This window comes from Peromyscus maniculatus, chromosome 9 (genome assembly GCF_049852395.1).
Source record: "Peromyscus maniculatus bairdii isolate BWxNUB_F1_BW_parent chromosome 9, HU_Pman_BW_mat_3.1, whole genome shotgun sequence".
NCBI classification, from domain to species: Eukaryota; Metazoa; Chordata; class Mammalia; order Rodentia; family Cricetidae; genus Peromyscus; species Peromyscus maniculatus.
Genome location: NC_134860.1, coordinates 44,981,377 through 44,996,383, shown reverse-complemented (window position 1 = coordinate 44,996,383; position 15,007 = coordinate 44,981,377). Strand labels below are relative to the sequence as shown.

Genomic DNA, 15,007 nt, shown 5'->3' with positions numbered 1-15,007 from the left:
AGCCTTTAATCCCAGCACTCAGGAGGCAAAGGCATGTCAATCTCTGAGTTCGAGGCCAGCCTGGTCTACAGAGAGAGTCCCAGGACAGCCAGGGCTACACAGAGAAACCCTGTCTTGAAAAACCAATAATAATAATAATAATGATAATGATGATAATAATAGTAGAAAGTACGTGATATAACCAGCTTGAGGGAGAAGGGCTTACTCTGGCACAGTCCATCATGGTGAGGATGTAAAGGCAATCAGCCTTATTAAATTAGCTGGTCACATTCCATCCACAGTGAAGAAGCAGGAATGGTGAACACCTGTTGCTCACTTCCCTTTCTACATTTGTATAGTCCAAGATCATGACAAGGAAATGGTGTCGGTTATGTCCTCCACAAATGTTCCTGAGTGAATGAATAACTGCTTTCTACAAATAGTCAGTGTAGTATATTAATCTGTTTGTAATGTATCAGAACGATTCCTTGTGTGGGTTAACTATAAAAAACAGTGCTATTTTAAGAATGTGTCATAAAGTTAATTCCAGAATATAATTCAGACCTGATGATGGCTGAATAACCTCTGGTCCTGATCCATATGTGCATTTCTCTAGGTACAGGGTTTGATGGAGATCAGTGCCTTGGCGTTCAACTGCTCGAGTTGGGGCAAAAGAAAAAACAGGTTTTGCATGGCGACCCTCTTCCTCTTACAAGGAAATCCTACCTTGCGTGGCTGGGGTTTTCTGCTGAAGGCAAGATAATTTTCTTTCTTTATAATAAAAACATATTTCAAGAAGGAAATATTTTTGTTATTTTCGTCTTTATTTAAAAATACTGTTTATATTTAGGTTTTTAAATTTTACTATGACATGGAAACTGCAGTTGTTATGCAGAATAGTGATTGTTCTCTTCATGAGAATTCTGGTGAGAGCTTACAAAGGCAGTTATGTTTGTATTGTTATGTTTATTTAATTATGTGTATGTGTGTGCTCAAGGAGTCCAGAAGAGGACATTGGGTTCCCTGGAGCTGTAGTTATAGGTGGTGGTGAGCTCTCTCTGTGAGTCCTGGGACCCACACTGTAGTCCTCTGTAAGAGCAGCAGGTGCTTTCAGCCGCTGAGCCATTTCTCCAGCCCTGGAAAACTCTGTTTCTGGTATTTATTTATTTATTTATTTATTTATTTATTTATTTATTTATTTATTTATTTATTATATAGCAAATAGAAGATCCAAATCATTAATAAAATTATATCTTTCCCTGTAAATTCTACTCATAAGTTAGTAAGTTTCTAAAATTATGCTTAATCTATGTGTGGCTCTTGAACACTTGAACTGTGGCCATTCTGAATTGAGATATGCTATAAATATAGATTAGTGTTAAAAAAAGGAATATAAAAAAACTCAGAGCCAGGCAGTGGTGGCGTATGCCTTTAATCCCAGCAATTGGGAGGCAGAGGCAGGCGGATCTCTGTGAGTTTGAGGCCAGCCTGGGCTACAGAGTTTGTTCCAGGAAAGGCGCCAAAGCTACACAGAGAAACCCTGTTTCGAGAACCCCCCCCCCCAAAAAAAAAAAACCTCAGTAATTCATGTACATCAACTACATACGTATTAAATCATAATATTTTGGCCATATTGGATTAAATGCTAAAATTTCTTGTTTAAAAGTACTATAATAAGATTAAAGTTACATTTGTCGGTCACATGGTATTTCTCTTGGGCAGTCCTATTACTGACCTGTTTACAGTAGGTTGTAACAGGTGCTTTGAAGAGTGCCTTATTTAAGCATCTGCTGATTCTCAAGGGCTTAAATACAACTTACTAGGAATGACCACTTCAATGACCACTGGTTTACTTGAAAACCTTGGTTCATCTTGACTGTATCAGCCATTTCTGTTGGAAGGTTATTGGTTATTTATGCTTGAATAACGCTGCCATGAGTAGCCTCCATTTCTCTAGCTTTTTCTTTTCCCAAGTGCCAACCAGGTCTAGCACCTGTGGGAAATGGTTACAGATAACAAAAGGGGTAATTTGTACCTTCTGAGGAGGAACAGTAGGTGGGCAACAGTGATGTGTTCACTCTTTTCCTAAGAATTGCTTCCCTGGGAGCTTTTGACAGAACAGGAATAAGACCATTAAAGAAAAGGGGCATAAAACATTACTTTAGAGCAAGTGCTGGTCATTGTACCATCTTTCTTAACCAGGAGACTTCAGATGATACATGTTTAAACTTTTTAAAAAGTTGAATTGACTTAAAAGAATTACTGTTATATTCCAGCAGGGGGCATAGTTTTCACTGAAACTGTTTTGTTGTTTTGGTTTTGGTTTTGGTTTTTTAAAATAAATTTTAGTCAGATCCAGGTTTTTTTTTTCCCCCCCAGTTGGGGCTGTGTGGTAATGAAGTTTTGCAGAAAGCAACCTTGAATTATCTCCCCCTCTTTTTGCTTTTGAAATGGAAGTGGAATCCTTGGTATGTCTTTTGAAGGTTTATTAAACAGTACATAGCTGTATTTTCAAGTGATTTCTTTGTTGTTGGTATTTAGGTACTCCCTGTTATGTGGATTCCGAAGGCTGTGTTCGCATGCTTAACAGAGGCCTTGGGAATACATGGACTCCTATATGTAACATAAGAGAACACTGCAGAGGAAAATCTGATCACTACTGGGTGGTTGGTATCCATGAAAATCCCCAGCAGCTAAGGTGGGCTATTCCACGGTATAGAAAGTTGATTGATTTATGATTGATTTAGGGGCAGGGGCTGAGATAAGATCTTGCTGTAGAACTGAGTCTGGCCTCTTAACTCAGGCAGTCCTCCCCTTGTCTCCTGAGTGCTAGGATTTACACTTGTACACTTGCCTGGCTCCACTTCTTCTTTGTATGGGACTCTCCGTACATTTATTTTCTTTTCGTCTTCTGTCAGCTGATGAAGGGGAAATTAAAATGTGATCTATCTATATTACTGGGCTGTAGAAAGTTATAAATTGCTGATACATACTTATAATGTAAATGAACCTTGAAAACATTATGCTAAGTAAAAGAAATCAGGTCTTAAAGGACTACATATTGTTTGATTCCACTTATAAAAATACCCAGAATAGGGTATCTCCAGAGACAGAATAAGTTAACAGGAATTCCTATATTCTATTCCCGGCATCTCTAGGCAGACTATGAGACAAGAGCAGGAGTGTTTGTGGGGGCGGAGGGAGGAGTAGTCTACACTGTGGGGATTTGAGAAGGGAAAATACAGTCGTTTTAGACAATGCAAAAGTGAATTTAGTACCGTAAAGGTTTTTAATGCTTATTTCCACGTTTGTCTAGAATCTGCAGAATTCCATTGTTGACATATTTAGTATTATAAGCTATATTAGTTAGCTGGGGATATGACTTAGTGGTAATGCTTGCTTAGCATGCAGGAGGCCCTAAATGTCATCCTCTGTACAGGGGGAAATGCAATTTTAATTTTTAAAGAAAAATCTGGGCGTGGTGGCACAGCACTCTGGAGGCAGAAGCTGCTGAATCTGAGTCTGAGGTCAATCTGGTCTTCAAAATGAGTTACAGGTCAGCCAGGGTTACTTAATGAGACCTTGTGTTTTGTTTTGAGACTACATATTAACTTTTAATCAGTGTTGGAATGTTTGGTTGTCCTCAGAAACTTCTTGTCTTTCTATTTCTAGAAATAAAGCTATTTAGTAGTTTGAGTTAGAGTTAAAGAATTCATATTACGTCTTAATAGGAGGTTATGGTTTGAACCCATGAGGAATTTTACTGGCCTCTCTAGTGCTTACTAAAGTTAAGATGACTCATTTTGTTTCATCTTATTATTTGAGACAGCGTCTAACATGTAGACCAGGCTGGCCTAGAACTCAGAGAGCCACCTGTTTTGCCTCTGAAGTGCCAGGATTAAAGATGTGCTGTTCACAACTGTAGCTCTAGCTCCAGGGGATCCAGTACAGTCTTCCAGCCTCCTGGGGCACCTTATATACTTGCACAAAGCCACGCTCGGCCATACTCATAATTAAGAATAACAAAATTTAATTTAAAAATTATTTTGGTTTTTTTGAAATTGAATCTCATGTAGCCCAAACTGGGCTCAGCTCAAATACATCTTTAAAAAAAAAAAATTAAGCTGGCTGGTGGTGGTGCACACCTTTAATCCCAACAGTTAAGAGTCTGCTTGTGAAGAATTTATTTCTGCCAGGTATGGTTGAATTGGAGAATTGGGACTAGCTCAAGGCTAGCCTGAGGTTTGTATTGTGACTGTGGTTCAAACACAGAAAGGAAAAAAAAATGAAATTGTGTTTAGTTCTGTGCGTTGAGATAGGGTATTTTCATACTTTCCTTGGTCTTATTCTAAATAAACAAAGATTTTTTTTCAGAGGTTGGAAAGTGCTACTCAGTCACTGCTGCTGCTGTTTCCTCCTCCTCCTTTTTTTGAGAGCTTCTTAAGGATTTGAGCCTGGCTGGCTTCAGCGAGAGGATAACTGTACCACGGTGCCTGTCTGCTCGTTCATTTACACTAATTTAGAGATGATTGTTTTCCTTTGTATGGTAGAGATAACTAAAGACCAGGGAAGAGACCCTACAGCTTTCTTCAGTAGTCTACTGCTGTGTTTAATGAAACTTACCCATCCTTGCTATCAGGAAAGTTATTTAAAATTTCTCAAGGCTTCGGTTTGCTCTTGGTGTTTGTGGTAAAGATAGTGTGGGCTTTGTTACTCAGAAAGGTAGTGTGGTATCATTCAAGGTCTGTTGTTTTATTACTCTTTGGGGGGCCCGCCACCCAGCTCCCAAATAAATCACACATGGAGGCTTATTCTTAATTATGAATGCCCAGCCTTACTTAGCTTGGCTCAGTTTCTAGCCAGCTTTCCTTACCCTTAATTATCCTGACTATCTTTTGCCTCTGGGCTTTTCCTGTTCTCTTATTTCTGTAAATCTTACTCCGTGGCTGGCTGTATAGTTGGGTGGCTGGCCCCTGATGTCCTCCTACTTATCTGGCTCCTGGATCTTTTTCCTCTATATAATCTCTCAGCACGCCAGCCCCGCCTATCCTTTCCCTTGCCTCTATTGGTCGTTCAGCTCTTATAGACCATCAGGTGTTTTAGACAGGCACAGTAACACAGCTTCACAGAGTTCAACAAATGCAACATGAACAGAAGTGACACACCTTCAAATATTCTACAAGGTCCACAGCTCAGTCTCTGAGTCATGCTGCCTGCTGCGCAGCCAGGTCATACCGTTTAGACTTCGTGCCTTTTCCTCAGCTCTTGCACAGAAAGAAAGTACCCATCTCAGAACTGCTGGGAAGGTGAAATGATTTTGTAAGTAGAGTATACATAGACGGTCCGTGTCACCAAGTGAGTCGTGTCCATTGAAGGTTAGCTGATAAAAATTAGGGGTTTTGTTTTTGTTTGAGACAATGCAGCTCTTACCTGTATAGTCCTGGCTGTCTTAGAACTCACTTTGTAGACCAGGCTGGCCTCAAACTAAACAGATCCACCTGCCTCTGCCTCCAAGTGCTGGGATTAAAGAGGCATGTGCCATTGTGTCCAAATTCTTTCCATTCTTGGTCACAGGTATTTTGCTTTCTGGTTAATAATACTTGTTTCTTTACTATTTTGTTTTGATGATGGCGTTGGAGAGGCAGTGCTTGAGTCTGAATGAAGGGCCTCACAAATGCGAGGCAGGTTTTCTGTTTCTAAGACTATCTCTACCTCCTATCACTTTAAATGTGTGTTTTTGTTTTTTTTTTTTTTCTGTTTTTTTTTTTTTTTTCAAGACAGGGTTTTTCTGTGTAGCTTTGCACCTTTCCTGGAACTTGCTTTGGAGACCAGGCTGGCCTCAAACTCACAGAGATCCTCCTGCCTCTGCCTCCCGAGTGCTGGGATTAAAGGCGTGTGCCACCACCGCCCGGCTAAATGTGTTTCTTAACACAATTTCGGGAGTACAGTTTGTTAGAAATAGTTAAATAAGGGCTGGAAATACAGTTTAATGGGAAAGGCCCCAGTTTCAATCCCAGAACTTTAAAGTTAATTAATTGATTAATTTGTGAGTTCAAAACACCTTCCTTTAAGTATGAATTTAAAAATAATTGCTGTAGTAAGTAGAGATAACATCTATACTTGTTTGTGGGGAGAAACCTGCAGGTTCTCTCTGTATGTCCCTGACTGACCTGCAACAGAGACCTGCCTGCCTCTGCCTCCTGAGTGCTGGGTTGAAGGTGTGCGCCACTACACCCAGCTCACTTGTACTTTTTTTGAACTGAACTTCAGTTTAGCAAAACTGCTATCATTGTTTCCTCCAAAGAATGTTTTCATGATTACTAGTGATTAATACATAACTGGGGTTAATTTATCTGTGCTATTTTCTGTGAGCAAAGAGCAGCCTTCCTCCCTTTGCTCTTTTGTTTTTAAAAAAAAACAAACCTCTTTAATGAACCTGCAAGTAAATTGGTTTTTCTTTTCTATTGTGTATGTGTATGATGTGAGTGGGTGCATGAATGCTGTGTTGAACACGCAGAGGTAAGAGGCCAGTTTGTGGGAGTAGTTTATCTCCTTGGCCCATGGTTGCTAAGGGTATGGAACTCAGGCCATCAATCTTGTCAGCAAACCCCTTTACCCACCAAGCCATCTTGCTGGCCCGGATTCGTTTCTCTGGTTGTGTTCATTTAACAAGCGTTTGTTAGAGTCCTGGCTGCACATACTATACTACACAAATCAAGTGCCACCTGGAAGAGGTAGGCCCGTACAGTCATGCTCCCGAATGTGTGCTTTAAAGAGGTGTGACAAAGGCCCCTGAAACCCAGAAGAGAGTCTGGCCGGTCCAGAGGATAGTGTAAAGCTTGCCTACTGCAGAGGGATAATCTGCACACTGGCCACAGTGTTCTGTAGCTTGACAGCTTTTCAGTTCTTCCTTTAATATAATAACAGAACAGATTCTGTGATCAGTTAGAAAGGCAGTTGAAGTAGCTTTGTCTCCTTAGTAACATAGCTCACCCTTTCACATTTCCTACTCCAAGTAGTTTAAACATGGTTTATAAGAAACATGTCCATAATAGACAAACTCTACTAAATTGGCAGTCAGATGTTACACACACACACACACACACACACACACACACCTCAATTCCTCCATGAGGAAAAAGTCTTTAGTTCAAGCCTTTAAAGCTAAGAAAATAATATGATCAGTGTCCTGCTGTGATGTACAATGGCCTGGAAAGTGACTTTTAAATAAAATCCTAATCGTATCTTTTTTCTTTGTGATGAAATCAAGGAAGTGTTTGAGTTGGAAAAGGTTAAATAAAAGACTGGTCTCTTTACAGATAGAATGTTCTTCCTGCTTGTTAGTGGCATGCATGTGTGTCCTTGTCCTCTGAATGCACATGCCCTGCCTTTTTCATTCACCCAAGTGGCAGACTGGTCCTTGTGACTAAGTGCATGGCAGTTTCCACAGCAGATTTTTCACGTTTGAAGTGTTCATACTCCTATCTCACACTCTGTGCTACAATCTCTATAAAACCATAAAAGAGAAGAAAAAGAAATAAGATTGTATGCTAAAAAAAAAATTAGTTTGTGGTTTTGTTGGTGTGGTTGGTTGGTTGGTTGGTTTTTTGGTTTCCTCTGTGTTGCAGCTCTGGGTGTTCTGGAACTCTGGCTTTGTAGGCCAGGCTGGCCTTGAATTCACAGAGATCCGCATGCCTCTGCCTCCTGAGTGCTGGGATTAAAGGCGTGCCGCCATGCCCGGCTCATATTGTCAAACAATAAAGAAGAGGTTGACATTTCATGACAAAGGGGCATGTATCATGTGAACAGCATTTTTGAGTGTGGCTGCTTCTTAATTTCTCTGGTGGGCATTTAATAATACTAGGAGTAGTTATAAAACATTTGAAATCCACGGGCCTATTAGAGTAGCATTACTGTTCATAGTTCCTAATTCCTGAAAAGTTTTTATTTTAGCAGCTTTTGTCATCCTGTAGAAAGTCTTTAAGGTGGGACTTTTTTCTTCACTGACAGGTGCATCCCTTGTAAAGGGTCTCGGTTCCCTCCCACCCTTCCACGTCCCGCCGTGGCCATATTATCCTTTAAGCTTCCTTATTGTCAGACTGGGACAGAGAAAGGCCAGATGGAGGTATGCAGATGTCTTAATACTCTCAATTTGATAGTGAGTACCCGTGACACAGAAGACTTTAAGTCATCACAGCGGCCAGTGTTGAGTAGTACTACACAGTGATTAAATAATGCAGTAGGGCACTGCTTGTGATCCCAGGGCCACCCGATGTGGTCGTTGTCACAGCTTCCAGGGCTCACTGCAGAGGAAGTGGTTATGACTGGGAGGGCCTTACCGGGGCTCGGCCTTCCGTGGTAGGGTCAGGTAAGCCTGCTGCTCTCTGACCATAAACTCATCCTACTCTAGACCTAGCTCTGTTGTCCTAAGAGACATTTGAAGCCTTGCAGTTAGTTATTCTAGTTAGGAAGCAAGTCATCTACAGGACTAGTTTACCGAGTTCTCTGAGAACTAATTAATATAAGAGATATAAATATTATGCAAATACACACATAGACACCTTTTTTTTTTTTAAAAGATTGGAACATAAGGCCGAGCTATAATACCACATTGAAATTAGAGTTGTAAAATAAGCTTGTATAGAAAGGAGGGTTTCAGAAAATAGTTTAAAGCTGGTATTGTAAGATGTACCTAACACTTGAGGGGTATTAAGAGGATGTTAAAGGTTTTATGTGCTTTGATCCATTTTGCAGGAACAATTTTGGCATTCAGTCTTGTTTCACAACTACCTTGATTACTTGGCTAAAAATGGTTATGACTATGAGGAGAGCACTAAAAATCAGGCAGTAAGAGAGCAGCAAGAGCTTCTGATGAAAATGCTTGCGGTGAGTAAAATGTGCTGAAAAAATGAACATTTAATTACTCTGTCTTAGTTTGGGTTTATCTTGCCATGAAAGTTCACCATGACCACGGCAACTCTTAGGAAGAAAACATTTAATTGGGGTGGCTCGCTTACAGTTTCAGAGGTTCAGTCCATTATCATGACAGGGAACACGGAGAATGCAGGCAGATGTGGTGCTGGAGCCAAGAGTCTACATCTTGACTCAGAGGCAACAGGAAATGGACTGACTGTCACACTGGGGGAAGCTTGAGAAAAAGAGACCTCGAAGCCCACTCCCACAGTGACACACTTGCAACAAGTGCCCAATTGAACATGTGCCCTCCAGCCTCCTCCAACAAGGCCACACCTAGTAGTGCCACTCCCTATGAGCTTATAGGGGCCAGATACATTTAAATTACCACATTTTCTTAGGTTGAAATCCTTTTTTTCTTTAAAAGAGGGTTTGTCTGTGTAGCCCTGGCTATTCTGGAACTTGCCTTGTAGACCAGTCTGGCCTCAAACTCAGAGATCCACCTGCTCTGTCTCCCGTGTGAGTAAAGGCATGTGCCACCATGCCCAGCCCTAGTTAGAACTTACACACTAAATTCTACCATCTAGGGTTTATAGATTTTATCTTTTCTCTTAAAATTTCTATCTCCCTCATGATGTTACAGTTAAAACATCTGAAATTTTTCCTGTAGCTAAGGCCATAGGTGGAGAGTAAGCTTTCCTGGAGCTGTGCCCCCGCACTGTGCTCCAGGTGTTGACTGTTCTAGATCTCCAGGGTTAGACAGTTTTAAAAATGTCTTTGGGCATTTGGATTTCCCAGCCTTTTGTCATAACCAGTGGCCAGGTCTGGTGCCTTGGGGTCTTCACTACATTTATTTTTGGAGCAGGGTCTCTTAGGGTTCGTTGTCCTCATTTCAGGTTTGTTTATTGAAAGGACTGTAATCCCATGTCCTCTCCACTGGATGTGTACTGTTGACCTTTGAGGGAAGTGACTGTCAGTTCATTCTAGCTCCTGCAGGAACCACGCTGCCCTCTGAGTCACAGTTCCTCCTGATTAGAAGCGCTCCTGGGACTTGCCATACCAGCAGTCTCAAGGAGCCTCCGGTGCACGTGTAGAGCTTCTTGCTCATAGGTCAGGTGTGCAATTACAAGTGCTCCAAGACCTCTGGTGTCCTTCCCAGCGGCAAGAACTCATTTTGAGCTTGAGTTATCATGTGCTGAATTTTCAAAATTCAAACCAAAAAGAGCCTGTATTTTCTAAGACGTATTAAGTGAATATTCCTCCTCCTCTTCCTCCTCCTCCTTTTTAATATTTACTTTTACTTGATGTGTACGAGCATTTGACTGCATGTGTGTATATGTGCCATGTGAGTGCCTGGTGGTCACAAAGGCCAGAAGATGGTGCTGGGCCCTCTGGAGCTGGAGTTCCAGAGAGTTAGGGCCAGTGTGGGGGTGTGGGGAACATAACCCAAGCCCTCTTCAGGAGCAGCAAAAGAACTATAATCGACACAGGACACCTCAAGACCAAGTTCTCATCACCAAGAGATTTAATTGCCTCAGAGGGTCAAAGGGCAAGGAAATAGAGACAAAGACAGGAGACAGAGGATGAGGGAGAAGGAAGGGAACAGGGAGAGGGGAAGGGATGTTTGCCCCAGAGAACAAGGACTGCCTCTGGGTAGAGAGGAGACAGACACGGCCCATAGTCAAGGGGCGGTTTATAAAGGGAAGAGGGAAACCCCGTGTTAGGATGAGTTGGCTTGTTTTGACTGGGCATGTTAATTGGGGCAGCCAAAAGGGGGCTTTTGATTGCTGGACTGCAGAGCTTTGATAGCTGGACCGTGGTGGTCAGCCTCAGGAGGAGGAAGTAGCCAAACAAGGGAATGGACCTTGGTGGCTAGCTTCAGGAATGTAATCTATGGTTTAGCTAGGAGGAAGGGAGGGAAAGGGGCAGGGCCTGCCAGAGCCATGTTTGCCATGCTCGAGACTCTGGACCCTTCCTTCGTAACCACAGAGCCATCCCTCTTGCCCCACAGCACCATCCACTTTATATTATAGACATAATCAATGCAGTGTTAGTTTACGAGTTGTGGAGCTGTTTCTGTAGTTGAAGGTCACAGGCGTACATGAAATTTTAAGGATGTTTACTTCTCCCATCCAAATTCACTTAATAGCATTTGTTTGCAAGTTCTGAGCAAAGTAATAACTAATTTTTGTTTTAATTCACCTTTTAAAATTCCCTGCCCTAATGTGATTGGTGGTAGCTGGAGAAACATTGGGGAGAACTACATTTGAATTTTGAACGGCTGCCTTTTCATGCAGTTAACATCTGAAATATGTCAGGTCTCATTGAAGCTAAGCTACTGTTTGTAAATGCGTCATTTTATTCATTAAGTCACTAAGAAATACTGCCGGTCAAGCCAACCCACCATTAATGGAAGATACTTTTCAGTTTTGCAGATGTAACATTGTGCATTGTAGAAGCGATGAAATAGTTCGCCCAGAAGACTGTTTTTGGTTTTGCTAATCCTGTTGGTTTTTTGTTTTTTTAAGTTTGACTTAACAAGATTTGATTTTTATTTTCCCTGACTAGCTTTCTTGTAAACTGGAACGAGAATTTCGCTGTGTGGAACTTGCCAGTCTGATGACTCAAAATGCTGTCAACTTAGCCATTAAATATGCTTCTCGCTCTCGGAAATTAATATTGGCTCAAAAACTCAGTGAACTCGCTGCAGAAAAGGCGGCTGAATTGGCAGAAACCCAGACAGAAGAAGAGGAAGAAGAGGATTTCAGAAGAAAACTGAATGCTGGGTAAAAGAACAACGGCCATTTGAATTTTCCTTCACTGTCCGGAATATGAAATGGGTCTTGCGTTTGTTCCTTATGGAATAATACTGTTGTCCATCAGTTACAGTCACACCACTACTGAGTGGAGCCAGCCACGGGCCAGAAACAAAGTTGAAGAAGACACTGAGGACAGAGAAGAGACTGTTCCAGAAGAAAAACTGGAGTCACACAACCACGGTGAGACAGGTTTTCAAGTCATGAAAGAGACGGAGGCTCAGCAGGTGATGGCGCTTGCCGTGCTGTGCTGGCAGCCCAGGTGCCACCTCCAGAGTACACCAAAGGTAGAGCGAACTGACTCTGCAGAATTGTCTACAGAGTGCCCTCCTCCAACAGCAGTAAATTAAATAAATGAATAAGAGGGGAAAGCTATCGAATTACTTTTCCAGTTTGGTTGGCTGAGGGAAATAGAATTCCCATATTTTTTCAAGGTATCACTGCTGTCTAGATGTTAAATATCAAGGATGGCTTCGTCTTCCTCTCTGACATTGTATTGTTTTAATTACAGGGCAGAACTTACTCCAGAGTACAAATTCCCCTGATATGCCAGCGCTCAAATCAGGTGAGAAATATCTGGAAACTTGGAGCATGTAACAGTGGCCGTAATCCTGTCAGAAGGGGAGAGGTACCAGACGATGTCCTCATGGGACGCTGACAGCAGACACTAGAGATGAATTCGCCAGCGAGGGAGGAGTGGATGGGAGCAGGGACAGAGGAAACACTGTGTGTGAAGACTGCAGGAGAATACAGGAGGCAAAAGAGCAGTTAGTTCAGTCGGGCCTCAGAGGGATAGACAGCAAGCAGGCAAATGGTAAAGATGTTCCAGACTGTGTTAAAAACCACAGGAGGCTGGTAAGTTCTAAGCAGAGGCTGCTGTAGGTTCTAAGCAGAACATAACCACGCGTGATACTGAGGAGGAATGGACCTAAGACTATCCAAGTGAGACCGAACAGCTGGGCTTGGGCTAGAGCAGTGGTAGTAGAAAGAACGGGTAGCGTTGTTGAGGTGTTCCTAAGGTGCAAGACGGTTCCACGGGAAGAACAGTAGAGCATCAGAAACACTAGAGAAAAGCAAACAGGTTTAAGGGGAAGCTGATGTGTTACCATTAGCTAAGTAGGTCATACAGTTAGGCATTTGCTTCAAAAACTCTTGAAACAAATTTAAAACCATTGGCATAAGTAGAGCAGTTTATACCTTGGGCACAGGTGAGCATGCATTAGAGAGTTTTTAAAGCCAGAAGAAACAGGAGCCTCAGTTGGGGATTTCCAGCATTTCAGCATTTGGTTACAGAAGGAGGGCTGGACCTTATACCGTTGTATGGAGAGAGGTACAGGCGAGGAGGAAGTGATGGCAGTAATGTCAGTGGCTTCGGGAACATTTGGTAGGGTTGTAAGAGGAGGTGGTAGTTGGAGGTGTAAAGAGCGTTTTTGAGAGAGGCAAATGAAAGGGGGTAAATGTCAGAAGACGGGAGGCATCAGTAGGTTGTTTCCTTGACAGGTGGGCGTGGGTGTCCGCATTCAAGGGATTATTCACCTTAACACCATGTTGCATGGCCACCAGAGATAAGGGATCTACACCCTGGTGTGTTTCATAGCAGCAGATTGGGACAGTTCCCATCTAACGTTAGTTTGTCTCAGAAGAAGGAAAGAGGTCGTCTGTATTTGTTGATTGTTTTAAAGTTACGTGGGGGCCGGGTGTGGCAGCGCACACCTTTGATACTAGCACTAGAGAGGCAGAGGCAGTGGAGATCGCTATTAAGTTTGAGGCCAGCCTAGTTTTTTTACATAGTAGTTCCTGGCCAGTCACACCGACTTAGTGAAACTCTGTCTCCAAAAAGAAAAAAGTTGTACAGTGCCTTTGTTTTCATATAATACAGACTAAAATATTCTGTTTAGTATTGTGAAAGAAGTTATCTTTTAAAAAACCAAAACCACTACTGAGAGTTTTTTTCTTGTAATAGGTGCAGTTTTCTCTAGCAGCCAAGGACGGGTAAACCCCTTCAAGGTAACCAGTGTTGTTTTCTGTTTGAATAATGTCATTAAAAGATACTTCCAAATGACCTCCTTAGACTCTGAGGGATTCAAGACAGATCCCTGAGGTCGTTCCCATCTAAGCGTTCCTCTTAGTTCTGAGTGCGCATGATTTCTCCCTGTTTGTCTTTGGGGTGTGGTATTTGAGAGAATATGCTTCAGTCCCGATTTGGGTTGTACTCCATGGCTTCATTTCCAAGAAGGATACTACAATGGGGCTGTTTTCTTCTTCATGTATAATATGCTCTTTTCTCTTCAGGTGCTAGTTAATTCCAAAGAACCAGCTGTATCGATGAATTCATCACGCTCAACTAATATTTTGGACAATATGAACAAATCCTCCAGGAAGTCCACCCCTCTTAATCGAGCAGCAAATAATGAAAAATCTCCAGTTATAAAGCCTCTCATTCCCAAGCCAAAGTCTAAGCAGGTACTGCTTTGGTGGCCTTGTGCCCTCTGTGCTGGGGTAGATGAGGTGCCTGGGTTTATCTCTGTGTGGCTGGGGAGTATGTTCAGTCCTGGTGTAGCCCCAGAATCCCCTTTTTAAATGCCTGTATGTTTGTCCCCAGACTCACACATCTGTTTGTTTTCATAGGCGTCTGCAGCATCCTATTTCCAGAAAAGAACTTCACAGGCGGACAAGACAGAGGAAGTAAAAGAAAATCCTAAAAATTCATCATCTGAAACTCCAGCTATATGCCCTCAAAACTCGGAAACCCAAAGGTCAGTATGGAGAAATTTGAAGATACAGTGTCCCAGCCAGGTGTGGTAGCTCATCCCTTTAATCGCAGCACTTGGGAGGCAGAGGCAAGCAGATCTCTGTGAGTTCCAGGACAGCCTGATCTACAGAGCAAGTTCCAGGACAGCCAGAGCTACATAATGGGACTTTGTTTCAAAATTAATTAATTAAAAATAAGATTGTAAATTAATTGTAAATACCTTTATCATTTAGGGTATTTAGAATCTATTCAGCCTCAGCATAGTGAAAGGCAGTCTAGACTGCAGGTGGACTAAACATGGGATTCTGGGGTCAGGCTGCTTAACTGTTCAGTCTCGGGTCCTGCTCTTGTTCTCTGATCTCTCTGAGTCTCAGTTGCCTGGTTTATCAGTTGTGTTATTTCCAAATGATAGGGCTTTGCTGTGAGGTAATACACATAAAGCATCTAGGATGCATGACAGCAAGTGCTCAGAAACTGAGATCTTTCCATTAAACCTTCTGATGGCCAAACAGTCTGTGCAGAAGGTATAACAGAGTCCAGTCAAGTT

General features: G+C 42.1%; 1 protein-coding gene across 3 annotated transcripts in view; it reads left to right on the top strand.

Moving 5' to 3' along the window:
- Window positions 1–15,007, top strand: part of Wdhd1 (WD repeat and HMG-box DNA binding protein 1) — a 43,441-nt gene that overhangs the window by 24,420 nt on the left and 4,014 nt on the right. For all 3 annotated transcript variants that reach the window (XM_076544848.1, XM_076544849.1, XM_076544850.1), the window contains exons 14-23: window positions 596–733; window positions 2,521–2,677; window positions 7,990–8,104; window positions 8,734–8,865; window positions 11,461–11,678; window positions 11,776–11,891; window positions 12,220–12,273; window positions 13,672–13,715; window positions 14,001–14,171; window positions 14,337–14,464. In XM_076544848.1, the coding sequence (XP_076400963.1) occupies window positions 596–733; window positions 2,521–2,677; window positions 7,990–8,104; window positions 8,734–8,865; window positions 11,461–11,678; window positions 11,776–11,891; window positions 12,220–12,273; window positions 13,672–13,715; window positions 14,001–14,171; window positions 14,337–14,464 (1,273 nt within the window). The remainder of the gene's footprint in view (window positions 1–595; window positions 734–2,520; window positions 2,678–7,989; window positions 8,105–8,733; window positions 8,866–11,460; window positions 11,679–11,775; window positions 11,892–12,219; window positions 12,274–13,671; window positions 13,716–14,000; window positions 14,172–14,336; window positions 14,465–15,007) is intronic.